The sequence below is a fragment of the Papaver somniferum genome, chromosome 7 (assembly GCF_003573695.1).
Source record: "Papaver somniferum cultivar HN1 chromosome 7, ASM357369v1, whole genome shotgun sequence".
Taxonomy (NCBI): domain Eukaryota; kingdom Viridiplantae; phylum Streptophyta; class Magnoliopsida; order Ranunculales; family Papaveraceae; genus Papaver; species Papaver somniferum.
In genome coordinates this window covers 123,036,167-123,050,389 of record NC_039364.1, presented here as the reverse complement: position 1 = coordinate 123,050,389, position 14,223 = coordinate 123,036,167, and the positions used below count along the sequence as shown (strand labels likewise).

Here is a 14,223-nt window from a genome sequence, read left to right as displayed (position 1 = left end):
ATTTCAAAAATTATGTGTGATAAGACTATCTAAGTGTGACCCGAGAAACTATAAGATCACATCTGTCTACTATTTTTCTCATGAACAATCCAAACCCATTTTCTTCTGATGAAAATTGTACCCCAATGGTTGTTGATGATTCTACAACCATCAAGGGATTATTGAAAACTACTCCAAAAAAGAAGAACCTATGTTTCAAAAGGAAGAAGAAGAATACGAAAAAACAAAGGAAAATTGCTCTAATTATCAAATTTTTGCTTCTTTACTTCAAGAATGCAAACAAACTAAATTGTAAATCAAGAATTTAAAAGATGCTTTTCTTAGAGATATACAATTTCAAGAAGTAATGGTCAAGCAAATTAAACTTCTGATAGAAGGTCTCGAAGCCAACCGTCACGAACCTTGTATATTCCAATGCCTTTGTCTAACAACAAATTTGGAAACAATGATTGATTTTCAAAAGTATGTGTTCCTAGTTTACTCCTTGTAGAAATTTGTTCTTACCGTTTTAAGGAGGAAAAACCAATATGATGAAGTAAATTTATTCATAGTTTACAAACGTTTTTCTTACACTACAACTTCTTATCATCTATCAATTATTGAAGTTTATTTAGTAAAATTTGAAAAAGCGGGGTATAAAAACCACACCTAATAATTCGTTCGGCAATCAGTATGGACTAAACTCCAATGCAATTCCGAGAGCACCGACTTAAAAGCGAGACTCAATCAAGAATTATATCAAAGAGTTTATATCTCTTTCTCAATACAATCAGCAAATCAAACAGATAGAAATCTGCGAGTCTGATTGATATGGGAAATAACTTGGACGGTACCAAAGACCAATGCCCAAGTGTCAATCAAGTTCTATCCAACAAACAAGGTCGGATTTATCAACTGATTAAACTATGCACAACCTGTAATATTTCAATTATATAAAAATATAATGCGGAAAAGAAATAACACAGACACCATAAATTTTGTTAACGAGGAAACCGCAAATGCAGAAAAACCCCGGGACCTAGTCCAGATTTGAACACCATACTGTATTAAGCCGCTACAGACTCTAACATACTACAAGTTAACTTCAGACTGGAATGTAGTTGAGCCCTAACCAAGTCTCACACCGATTAATGTACAGTCGCTTTCCTTACGCCTCTAAAACCGCGCCGGATTCTGTGCACTTGATCCCTTAGCTGATCTCATCCACAACTAAGAGTTGTTACGAAACAAAGTCGAAGACTTATAAAAAAATCTGTCTCCCACAAATATGTTTATTCTTTATTCAGTCTTTGTTCCATCTTTGATAAATCAAGGTGAACAGGAACCAACTAATAATCCGGTCTTATACTCCCGAAGAGCAGCCTAAAAATATTAGTCACCTCACAATAACCCAACTGATTAACATGAAAAGTTATTGCAGAATCACAAGAGTCTGGGATGAATAACTGTTGTGTTTACTTTTTATATCTTACCTATCAGGGATAAATCTTGAGTAAATCTTATAGAAGATAAAACTCAATATGATAGAACAAGTAAGATCAGAATATGCAACTACAGAGAAAATAATTGGATCTGACTTCACAAATCCCAATGAAGTCTTCAAGTCGTTAACCTATAATGGTTTTGGAAAAACCTAGGTTAAAGGAGAATCGACTCTAGTTTGCAACTAGGAACACACAAAAGTGTGGGGTTTATGTTTTCTAGTTGCTATAGTTCTCCATTATATAGTCTTTCAAATCAGGGTTGTTTTCAATCAAAGCTAAGATAGCTTAGTAACAAAGCATTCAATATCACCGTTAGATGAGAACCTGATTTAAGATTCAAGATAAGTCTACTTAAAAATAAAGCAATCAATCTCCACTGTTAGATGGTCTTAGCTTGTTACACATAAATGAAATATACTTTCACTTAGATATGGGTTACCGTACCTAAACATGTATATTGAGTTGGCTCAATAACAGTTTTCGAAGTCAGCCATATGAACACTTTTTTCTTAACCATATTCATCTAACACTTCTAGATCAAATATGAAGATCAATCAATCATGAAAGATAATCAAATGAATCTAATTGTGTTTCAAATAGAGTTGTTCAATTGTTCACTATCTCATAGAAATATATATGAACAAATTGAATCGAAATCGGTTTGATTCATAATCGTACAAAGATTGCATTCCTTAGATCATAAATGTTTTAGTTCATGAGTATGAGAATCATACATAACCGATTCTAGAACTTCACCACTGTGTTCGCCAACCAGGTACGAGAACATCAGCTTGGCCTAATCAAGCCATTCGCAAACCCGATTCGCGAACAACCGTTCTGGACCCAACTCAGGTAAACCATACTAGGTACGCAAACAAGAGTTTCGGACCTGAATTATCACAATACAGTTTGCTTACTAGGTATGCATACCGTGTTGTATCCAGACATGGGTAATCGTTCCAAACTCTTATTTCAGTTATTAAAATATCCTTGGAAGACGATAATGGTTGTCTCACACAAACCATTAGCTTCAAGTAATTTTCAAGTGATCAAATGATCAATACGAAACTTCCCAAGCTAACATCAAGATTTTTGTTAGAGGGAGAGCAAAATATGATTCGAGGACTGCGCAAACTGTGGTTGACTCGGCAACTAGGTCGTTCCACTAGACATGGTTGACTTTAACCTAAATAACCTTAATAACACATGCTCGTCGCTCAATATCATCTCTTATTATCCTAACCTATGGCAATAGGGAAGCTATCGAGGACGAAGATTGAGCAGAAGACATGAATTAGATGTGCTGATCTGAATTAGTTTCTATTCTCTCCACATATGGTATCGGAATAAAATTTTGAAGGATTTCTACATGTGATACATTGGATTTTTATGGATCTGATCCAAATTCCAATCATCACGGATCCTCTTTCAAGTTTTGGTGGAGACGATAATAATATCACAGTCCGGATCATTTCAAATATACTCCATATGAATAAGATGATTGATAAGGTTCACACAAAACACGTTAACTATTGAATCCATAGTTGATCATTCGAGGTTTATATTTCATCAGATCCCCACAATGTGATATTTTTTTATAACTATTCTACCACAATCACTATTATTTCCAAAACAACCTAATATAAGATTTAACTTAACACCCATGAACAAAGTTAAGATGATCGAGTTAAACCATTAATAAGATACATGGGTACTTTTGGCCATATAATTACAAAACTTGACTCACTGTGAGAATCGACCTAGTTAGCGAGTTAACTACAATTTTTGCTCTCCTCGGATCACTTTTTGCTCTCCCTCTAACAAAAATCTAACATCAAATGACTGTCTCACACAAATCATATAAGATGTTCAAGGTAATTTTCACATGATCATCTTTTGACATAATATTTAGTTTCCTACAAATAAATTGTTTCCAACTAAACTCGTCGAGAATATGATGAACATAGCTAAAGCAAAAATCTTCCAACACATATTTCAAGAAATAGATAAGCGAGATAAACTCGGCTCGAAATATCAAATGTATATGATGTAAAGGTTTATATAGCTGTGTGACTTAGTCTCATTAGAATACAAAATAGAATAGACTTCTGAGTGATAGATAATAAGTTTCAGTCTCCATATACTTTTTGTTGATGAAGTTCCTCGAAGCTCTTCACTAGAATTTTGTCTTCAATTGGTGAACGCCGTGAACTCTAAAGCTCAACTACACATTCTATCTTATTCGGAGACATAACTATAAGTAGACTAGAAATAAAGTATATAGTTTTGATCAACTAAACTTGACAAACAAGCTTGAGATAACAACGCTTGCGAGTTCGACCGAGAAGTGCTCTAACAAAATTTTATATTGATGATGACATTTGCAATACCTAAACTTTATTGATTATATTATGTGTATTGGGGATGGTTCTTTGTTTTGGATGTCATATTAATTTGTCGTTTCAATAGTTGATTTAGTTCGATTTTGTCCTAGTGAAGTTATTTACTAGATTTAATCGTGTAGTCCTCATTCTTCAAGTCATGAACCTTTGCTGATGTCCAGAAGTTGATGATACCTAACTCTATTGTGGACGAATCAGACTTCTTGACAATTACACGTCAACCTAAATAAAGCTCGGCATACCAATGATATACTAAGTGCAATCAAAAACTTTTCAGGTATCCGACATCTTAGCTCTTGACCAGGCTGCTGACACATTTATAAAGGGATTGGATAACACGCACTGTGGATTTTTCCGAGACAAGTTTAAAGTGATTCCATTTGGCAGCTTCAATTTAAGGGGACTAATAACACATAAGTATTTCTTACACCCTTGTTACACCTAATTGTGCTGAACATTTCCAGTTTGGCAATCATTACCTCTCTTCGTGTTTGTCTCTCATTAGCCGTGTTTATATCTATACGATTTGATATCCTAAAAGGCTTTGTAGATAGTCTTCTGTATCCGTACAACTGTTCAAGTAACATCTAATGTAAAAGAATCTTTTTATAAAAAATATAAAATTTAAATTAATACATTGAATTTTCTAGATATTATCATTTGTCTTACGCGTTAAGAGATTTAATGTACGACTCAATACCTTAAAAAGCTTATATTTGCACAGTTGCACTGATGTTCTTGTAACGCTCGATGATAACAATTTTGTTCATAAGAATAAAAAAATTAAAATGAATGCATCGAATCTTCTGGATATCACCATTTGCTTATGTGATAGTAAATTTAATGTACAATTTGATTCTCTCAAAAACTCCGTATATGGTCTTTTACATCCGTACAGCTGTACTGATATTCATATAACGCTCGATGGTAACAATGTTTCTCCATAAGAATTGAAAACTTGAAACAATTACATTGAATCTTCCGGATATTATAATGTACGATCCGATATCCTCAAAAGCTCCGTAGATGGTCTTTTGCACCTGTACAACTGTACTAATATTCATGTAACGCTCGATGATAACAAGTTTTTTCATAAGAATAGAAAATTGAAACGAATACATTAAAGCTTATAGATATCCTTAGATTTAATGTATGATTCGATACCCTCAAAAGCTCCGTAAATGGTCTTTTCCATCCACACAACTGTAATGATGTTCATGTAACGCTCGATGATAATAATTTCTTCCATAAGAATAGAAAAGTTGAAACCAATACATTGGATCTTCTAGATATTACCATTTTTCTGACGCGTTACTAAATAAATTTAATGCACAGTCTGATACCCTAAAAAACTCTGTAGATGGTCTTTACATCAGTACAACTGTTGTTCATGTAACGTTCAATGATACCAATATTTTCATAAAAATAGAAAAGTTGAAACCAACAAATGGAATCTTTTGGATACTATCAATTCTTACATGTTGGTTGATTTAATGTACGATTCGATACCTTAAAAAGCTCCTTAAACAATCTTTTATATCTGGACAAATGTACCATGTTCAGGCAACGCTCGACGAAAACAATATCTTCACAAAATTAAAAAATTGAAATTAAACATGAAATCTCGTAGATATTACCATCCTTTTATTGGAATTCATTTTGTTGCACACTCCTCTAAAAATGTACATTGACATGTTTATATGATTGGTTGATTACTTAGCATATGACTTATTATTATCATTTAGGTTTAGAATTTCAAAATACATAAAATTAGTTAACACATGAATCAACTACATTACCCCAAAATAAATCGGTGAAGATTAAAATGCCGTGGGTACATTGACATAAAATGGGACTAAAAAGATCCAATGAAAAAAAAGAAAAAAAAAAAAAGTTTGCAGTTAATTAAGAATCGCATTTATGAGGTGTCCAAAACCGCTTCTCCTAATCTTATGCCATTAGTCGCCTATCGTGAAGATTAATCGTGGTCAATCATGTTGTGTTATCTCTTACCTCGGTTATTGCTCCACCACGTATTAAGCAAGTGGGAAGATATGGTGTCACGTAGACTCCCCCACGCAAGCGAAATTCACGCCAACTCATTTTCCTAGTCAGCACTTGTGACAAGACAGAGAAGTGTAGAGAGGTTTGTCGTTTTCTCAGCGTCTTCGTCTATAAATAAGGGCCGTAAAATGTTAAAATAAGTTTCACAGGGTTGTGAGGGTTCGGCTGGTATATTTTAATTTATCTGAAGAATTATTTTTATATTTCTTGTCTCTCAAAACTAGAATCCAGTCTCTTAACCCTACTAGTATCCATTCACAGAGAAAAAAAAGCTTCGTTTCTTCTTCTTTCTTCTTCTTCTACCAAAAGTAAAGGCGGTTTCTCTCAGAAATACAAGAACGGTTTTAAGGTATATACTGTTTTTTAAGTTTTTCAGAGTTGCTACTGTTCAGTAAGAGATCTCTATTTTCCGATCTGATGTTGTACTGTGTGTTTTCTGGCAAGGATCATTGATTTTTCATCAGATAGGGTTTTGAAGAGTTTTACCTCACTTGTTTTATGTGAGATTTTAGTGTTTTTTCTGATCTGATGACGGTTTTGGTGTTTTTTTTTTGCTATTTTTGAAGTTAGGGTTTCAGTGGGTATGTTTTATTCTTGTTCCTCATGTTTTAGGTTAGTCGATCTAGGGTTTTAGTTATGTGTTACGGCATTTTATGTTGCTCCTTGTATGTTTATTGTTACCTATTTTCATTTTTATTTTGTAAATCTGTTCTTATCAGGGTTTGATTTTTGGGATTTTTTTTTTAGGTTTTTTCATTTTGTAGTGGTTCTGGGTATCAGTCTCCTTTGCAGTTGTTTATCTTTAGTTTTACTGCTTTAACACTAACTGGTGTTTCATTTAGCTTTTAGATTTTGTTGTTTCACAGTTTTCTTACTGTTGTATGGGTTCTTTTAGTTCTCTGTTCAAGTTTGTTCGTCTGTGGCTGCTGTCATATGTTGGAAGTACATTATGATTTGGGTGTTCTTTTTCGTTATATTTTGTGTTTCAGCAGTTTATCTTGTTTCAGTTGTTGTTTGTTAAAGGGTTTTTCAGTTCTCATCTTTTTTAGTTTGTGGGTTTTACTCAAGTCCTGTGTTTAAGTACATGCATGTTGTGGGTGTTCTTTTTCTTTATGTATGTGTTTCAGCAGTATATGTTGGTTAACTTGTTGCTTGTTAAAGGGTCTTGTAGTTCTCACTTCTATGTGGGTTTTACTCAAGTCCTAGGTTGAAGTACATGTATGTTTTGGGTGTTCTTTTTCTTTATACTTAGTGTCAGTTTGTCTTGTTCCTTTGTTGCCTGCCAATGTTTTTTTCTTTTTAGTTCTCATCTATTCTAGTTTGTCCTATGTCCTGTATGTTTTGGGTGTTCTTTTTCCAGTTTTTCTCTGGTGTTTCAGCAGTTTATCTCTTGCTCCACTTGTTGCTAAGTGTTAAAGGTCTTATCCGTCTACTTTTAGAGTTCTTAGATTTGCATGTTGTAGATAATCTCTATAGTCTAAAAGGGTTTTATGTTATGCTGAAATGGTGTCTATTTTAGCCGTTTTTCTTTATTTTTATCACTAGTCTTTCTCTCTTCCAAGCTTCAGATGTCTTACATGTTTAAAGTGTTGCAGCATCTTTGTCACTGTTTATTTTTAGTTTGTAGATTTTTTGTAATGTTTGTTTGTTTCTGTATATATGTCCTTCATTTTCTGTTCACTGGTGTGCAGATACAGTCATGGTGAGGAAGAGGAGAACTGATCCAACTGGTGCTGGTGGTGAGAGTTCAGATCCACCACAGCGTCAAACTGAAAGTGCGCCTCCACCTGCACCTCAGGGAGGCCGTGGAGCGCAAGGTCCACCTGCACCTCAGGGTGGTCGCGGAGGGTATCCAGGTCCACCTGCTCAACAGGGTGGTCGCGGAGGGTATCCAGGTCCACCTGCTCAACAGGGTGGTCGCGGAGGGTATCCAGGTCCACCTGCTCAACAGGGAGGTGGTGGGAGAGGCTGGCCTCATCAACAATCTCAGCAAGGAGGAGGCCGTGGAGGATATCCTCAAGGACCTGGTGGACAACCTCAGCGTGGGATGGCTCCTCAGCAACAGGGTGGGCCAGTGCAGGGATACCAAGGCCGAGGGCAGCAGCAGCAGCCGCGAGGGCCTCAACCTCAGCAAAACCCTGGTGAAGGTGGTCGTGTTGGCCCTTCGTTTAGTGGTCCTTCTATGGAACCACGTCCCGACCTGCATCAAGCTACCCAGGTCCCAGTTCACACAGCACCTACAAGTGTTGGATCAACAATTCCAGCTGGATCTTCTTTGTCTCAGCCTGAGGACCACAGTTTGACTGAAATAACCCAGCAAGCTCAAGAGTTGTCCTTAGCGCCCAGTCAACCTGTTGCCCCTGCGTCCAGCAAGTCCATGAGATTTCCTCTTCGACCTGGCAAGGGTACTACTGGAATCAAATGTGTTGTCAAAGCAAACCATTTTTTTGCTGAGTTACCCGACAAGGATTTACACCAATATGATGTAAGGGTCTCGTTTAATCCATTTGCTTTTTACTGATGTCTTAGAACTTTAAGGGTTTATTAATCATCCACTTGTGTTGCCAGGTTTCCATCACTCCTGAAGGTACATCAAGGGGTGTCAACAGGGCTGTTATGGAGCAGCTAGTAAAATTATATAGGGAGTCCCATCTTGGAAGACGCCTTCCTGCTTACGATGGAAGGAAGAGTCTATATACCGCTGGACCATTACCTTTTTCTAACAAGGATTTCTCGATTACCTTGATTGACGAGGATGATGGCACTGGAGCTGCTAGGTTGTTGTTTTGATGCCTTCCATTCCCTTTATGTTCACTTGCATGTAGTGCAGTAAGCTTATATTTCTCTTTGTTTTGTGATGCAGGAGAGAGAGGGTGTTCAAAGTTGCTATCAAATATGCTGCACGAGCGGATCTCCACCACTTGGGAATGTTTTTGCAGGGAAAACAGGCAGATGCACCTCAGGAAGCTCTTCAGGTTCTTGACATTGTTCTGCGTGAGCTTCCGACTTCTAGGTATGTCTTGTATATCACATTCTGGTTTTCTGTTTTTTATATCATTGTTCTGAGAATTCTGAGATTTACACTGATTTCTGTTGGTTATAATAGGTATGCTCCTGTTGGTCGTTCATTCTATTCCCCCAACTTGGGGAGAAGACAGTCACTTGGTGAAGGTTTGGAAAGTTGGAGAGGCTTTTACCAGAGTATTCGCCCGACTCAAATGGGTCTTTCATTGAATATCGGTGCGTTCTAATTTTGACTGTTGCTGATTGCTAAAATCTATTTAATTTGCCAATTTGGAATTTTCAGTATGTATGATCTGGTCATTACTTGATCATCATTGATCATCTTATTTGAGCAAACAACTACTGCATAGTTCTGTGCTAAGTATTCATCATGTTTTTCTTTTTGTAGATATGTCTTCCACGGCTTTCATTGAACCATTACCTGTAATAGAATTTGTTACCCAGCTCCTGAATAGGGATGCACTTGCTCGACCCTTGTCTGATGCTGATCGAGTCAAGGTAAATAACTTCTCTTGGTAACAACTGAGTTGTGTGTCTCAGTGAACTTACAATGTGTTGTGATGACTCATGAAATGATTTTGGACTCTTGAATTTGAAAAAACGTCCATTTATAACTTTTTTCTTTGCACTGCAGATCAAGAAGGCCCTTAGAGGTGTGAAGGTTGAAGTAACTCATCGAGGAAGTATGCGCAGAAAGTACCGTATATTTGGATTAACCTCTCAGGCAACTAGAGAGCTGACGTAAGTCAATTATATGTCCTTATATATTCTTGAGAGTTGGTTGACTGTGTTTTTTTTTTGTTTGCTCATTTACCTCTTTTCTGATCTATTTCTTGGTTTGTTTTTTTAGTTTCCCTGTTGATGAGAATGGCACCATGAAATCTGTTGTTGAATATTTTGGTGAGACTTATGGGTTTTCTATTCAGCACACACATTGGCCTTGTCTGCAAGTTGGAAATCAACAAAGGCCAAATTATCTTCCCATGGAGGTGTTAATACATGCTCATGCTTTTTTCTGTAGCTTTGGAGTTTTTATGCATTTCATTTAATGTACTCCATATTTTTCGATGCAGGTTTGTAAAATTGTGGAGGGTCAGAGGTACTCGAAAAGACTCAATGAACGCCAGATTACTGCTCTTTTGAAGGTTACATGTCAGCGGCCACAAGAAAGGGAGAAAGATATTATGCAGGTAATGTTGGCATTGTAGCTAAAGATTATGCCGAAGTTGTATACTTTTAGGAATTACTGCATTGTATGCGTTTCAGTATTCTTCTTTACCTTAAGATTGTTTGTATTACGTTTTTGGTGTAGACTGTTCGCCACAATGCTTATTACGAGGACCCGTTCGCCAAGGAATTTGGAATAAAAATCAGTGATAGGCTTGCTCAAGTTGAGGCTCGCATTCTTCCTGCCCCATGGGTAATTAAGCTTACATATATCTGTTGTTAGTTGTAATTGATATATTAGGCCATGGAACTGGTGTACTCTTATTTTGCTGTGCTGTTAACTGATAACATACGGTTTCCCATGCAGCTGAAGTACAGTGAAAGTGGTAGAGAGAGAGATTGCTTGCCCCAAGTCGGGCAGTGGAACATGATGAATAAGGTTAGCATTTTTTTGCTGGTCTTGTTCCTGTCTTGCATTTTATTACTGAATGATCTCTCCTTTTCCTGCAGAAAATGGTTAATGGCGGTATTGTCAATAACTGGATGTGTTTCAACTTTTCACGCAATGTCCAAGACAGTGTGGCTCGTGGTTTTTGTTATGAGCTTGCCCAGATGTGTCATATTTCTGGAATGGTGCGCCATGTTAATTTATACTACTCCTGGTGACTGATAATCTGATCTGTAATTTGGTACTCAATACTCCGTTTAACTAACTTAATTCTGGTTGCTTTGTGTGTAGACATTCAACACTGAGCCAATTCTCCCTCCATATACCGCTCGTCCAGATCACGTCGAACGCGCACTTAAGACTAGATATGCAGAGGCAATGACTAAGCTGAAGGGCAAGGAACTCGATTTGCTCATTGTAATTTTGCCGGACAACAATGGCTCACTCTATGGTATGACAAGGCTCATCTCTAATTGAAACACCCTATCAGCCTTATATTTTTTGATCAGTCGAATGAAATATTTAATGGACATTTTGAACTGTCAGGGGACTTAAAACGTATCTGTGAGACCGAACTTGGTCTTGTTTCCCAGTGTTGTCTGACGAAGCACGTCTTTAAGATGAGTAAACAGTACCTGGCCAATGTCTCCCTAAAGATAAATGTGAAGGTTGGTGGGCGCAACACTGTTCTAGTTGATGCATTGTCAAGGCGCATACCGCTTGTCAGTGATCGGCCAACTATTATCTTTGGTGCTGATGTGACCCATCCTCACCCAGGAGAGGATTCAAGTCCCTCCATAGCTGCTGTAAGATTTTATTTACTAATCAACTCTATAGTTCAACCCTTGGTGACTCCTAAGTTGTTCCATTTATTGACTTTCATTTTGTTGTACCTCTTACCAAGGTCGTGGCATCACAAGATTGGCCAGAGGTAACAAAGTATGCTGGTTTGGTGTGTGCTCAAGCCCATCGCCAAGAGTTGATTCAGGATCTGTTTAAAGTATGGCAGGATCCAGTTCGAGGAACTGTGACGGGAGGCATGGTTAAGTATGTCTCTCTGCCTGTTGTGTTTCTGCGTCTTCGTCATTTCAAATTATTTTCTTTCGGGACATGAATTTTATTTTTAGAATATTTGGTGTTCGTTTTGGCTAATTTTTTTTTGTTGATATTTTCATAAACTAGGGAACTTCTTATCTCTTTCCGTAGAGCAACTGGACAGAAGCCTCAGCGTATTATATTTTACAGGTAATTTCGGCGTTCATAATTTAGCTAATTGGCTTTTATCTACTGCCTTCTCTGGTTCTTTCTGATCCATTTTCTGCTTTTAGGGATGGAGTAAGTGAGGGTCAGTTTTACCAAGTTCTACTCTATGAGCTTGATGCTATTCGCAAGGTAATGTGGTGTCCAATGTCAAGTTGCTAAATTTCTTAGGGACAAAAGGTCTATAGCTAGTAACAACCTCTTGTTAAGGCGGATAATTTTATTTACTGTATGAATAGCTGAGCAGTTGTAGGCAGTCCTTGTGCTGATAGTAATTTCTGAATTCTTAAATTCCTTAACTTATACTTCTTGGGGTTAAACAAATATTTCCTGTTGAAGTCAAGCTAACTGGTCACTTTCTCTTCACACAGGCTTGTGCTTCTTTGGAGCCAAACTACCAGCCACCTGTTACATTTGTTGTGGTTCAAAAACGTCATCACACAAGGTTGTTCGCAAATAACCATAACGATCGTCAAACAATTGACAGGAGTGGAAACATTTTACCAGGTAAAATAACTTCTGTTGTGTTTGACTAAATATGATGGGTGTAAATCCTGGAAAGCTTTTAACAGAATCGTTGTTTTGTAGGAACTGTGGTAGATTCCAAGATTTGTCATCCTACTGAGTTTGACTTTTACCTCTGCAGTCATGCTGGTATTCAGGTATAGATGTTTTTCTTTGTTTACACTTGGGTTACTCAAATGAAGTTTTTGTATGAGTTTGAGGATGGTGCCTTTGTTACGAACAATTCATGAAATTTGTGCTATGGGATTAATCAATGCAGGGCACAAGTCGTCCAGCTCACTACCACGTGTTATGGGATGAGAACAAGTTTACTGCCGATGGGCTCCAGTCCCTCACAAATAATCTCTGCTACACGTAAGCAATGTCTTTTCTTTAATGTTCAGTCACTGCTTACTCTTATTGTTATCTACCTGCCTGATCTTCTCTATTATGTTTATTTTTTTGCAGTTACGCGAGATGCACTCGATCTGTTTCAATTGGTTAGTTTACTAAACTTTAAATGCTATCTTTCTGTACTTTTATCATCCAGTCAGTAGATACAATGTGAGTTTAGCTCTGTAGTAGCAGAGCAATAGTTTCCACAATTACGAATTGTACTGACATTGTGCTTTTGGATTACTTTTTGATAGTCCCACCGGCCTATTATGCCCATCTTGCTGCTTTCCGTGCTCGTTTTTACATGGAACCCGAGACATCTGATAGTGGATCCATGGCAAGTGGTGCTGCTGGTCGTGGGGGTGGAGCTGTTGCCCGTGGTGGTCCTAGGGCTCCTGTTGCGGGTGCTGGTGCAGCTGTGAGACCCCTCCCTGCTTTGAAGGAGAATGTGAAGAAGGTTATGTTTTACTGTTGAGAGGGGATAGAGAGGTAGTGGAGGGTTTCTTTCTTAGGCAGTTTTATGAATCTATATATAGTACATTAAACATAAATCTTATCTTTTGAGGGTTGCAGTTCTCTTTACTGTTTTAGTAGTGCTCTTTTGAACACCCATGGTATCTCTTTTTTATAAAACTATGTTTCTGTGTTCTTTGTGTAGTTGACAGCTTGTTTTAATGTCAAGTGAGATACTTAAAGGTTTCTATATAATTCATATCTTGGGAAGCTACGCTGTTTGGGGTTTGTTATTTATTGCAGAATGCTTTTCTAGCTGCTTTTCTTTTTGGCTGGTCTGTTAATGGCATGGCCTATTGTATTTTTTTTTAGGAGTCTGAATCTTTTGCTGTGGGAGTTGGAGGTTATCTTTTTTTTTTAGGAGTCTGAATCTTTTGCTGTGGGAGTTTATCTTTTTTTAGGAGTCTGAATCTTTTGCTGCCGGAGTTGGGGTTAGGAGAAATTGGTTGTGTTGGGAAATTAGGAGGAATTGCTGAAGTCACGCCAAGTCTGGTTCCGGTAGTTTTGAAGGTTGTGAAATTAGATAGGAGGGTTGCATTTGGGACCCTACTCTATTAGTATTGTGTTGTGAAATTGGAGTTCGTTTCTCAGCTGATTCACCTGATAGAGATTGGGTTGGGTTGCCTCTGGAACCCTACTCTATTCACCAAGTATTAACACCTTGGATTGAAAGTTCAAACTTGAAAAACTAGCAGTTCTGAGTTCTGCGACAACAAGAGAAACTTTTACAAAATTCAGATTGTTGCCAGTAAAATTTGTTGGATCAAAATTCAGATTGTTGGATCAGTGATATGTTTTTGTTGAGATAAAAATAAATACATCAATAGTGTTGCTACATAGCGTTCCTACTATTAACGACCCAACTTCCAGTATTCTCCAAACTTTATACTATAATCCAATGTATGATACCGTCTTGAGATGCACACTTTGGGAAACAGGATTGTGGAAACAAGAATGTGTT

At 37.3% G+C, this 14,223-nt stretch overlaps 1 protein-coding gene across 2 annotated transcripts; it reads left to right on the top strand.

Moving 5' to 3' along the window:
- Positions 1–6,105: 6,105 nt before the first annotated feature.
- LOC113298315 (protein argonaute 1-like) lies at positions 6,106–13,474 on the top strand. 2 transcript variants are annotated; one of them, XM_026547023.1, is made up of 22 exons: positions 6,106–6,299; positions 7,642–8,435; positions 8,519–8,727; positions 8,814–8,963; positions 9,057–9,190; positions 9,363–9,472; positions 9,609–9,715; positions 9,825–9,963; positions 10,048–10,164; positions 10,287–10,394; positions 10,509–10,580; positions 10,652–10,774; positions 10,881–11,040; positions 11,136–11,395; positions 11,494–11,636; positions 11,772–11,834; positions 11,918–11,981; positions 12,221–12,356; positions 12,438–12,511; positions 12,634–12,728; positions 12,822–12,853; positions 13,004–13,474. In XM_026547023.1, exons 2-22 carry the CDS (start codon positions 7,650–7,652, stop codon positions 13,222–13,224), a joined length of 3,303 nt encoding a protein of 1,100 aa, XP_026402808.1. In that variant the 5' UTR covers positions 6,106–6,299; positions 7,642–7,649; the 3' UTR covers positions 13,225–13,474. The 2 variants fall into 2 exon arrangements, with proteins under 2 accessions (XP_026402808.1, XP_026402807.1); XM_026547022.1 differs by having other exon boundaries at positions 8,519–8,730.
- The last annotated feature ends 749 nt before the right edge of the window (positions 13,475–14,223 follow it).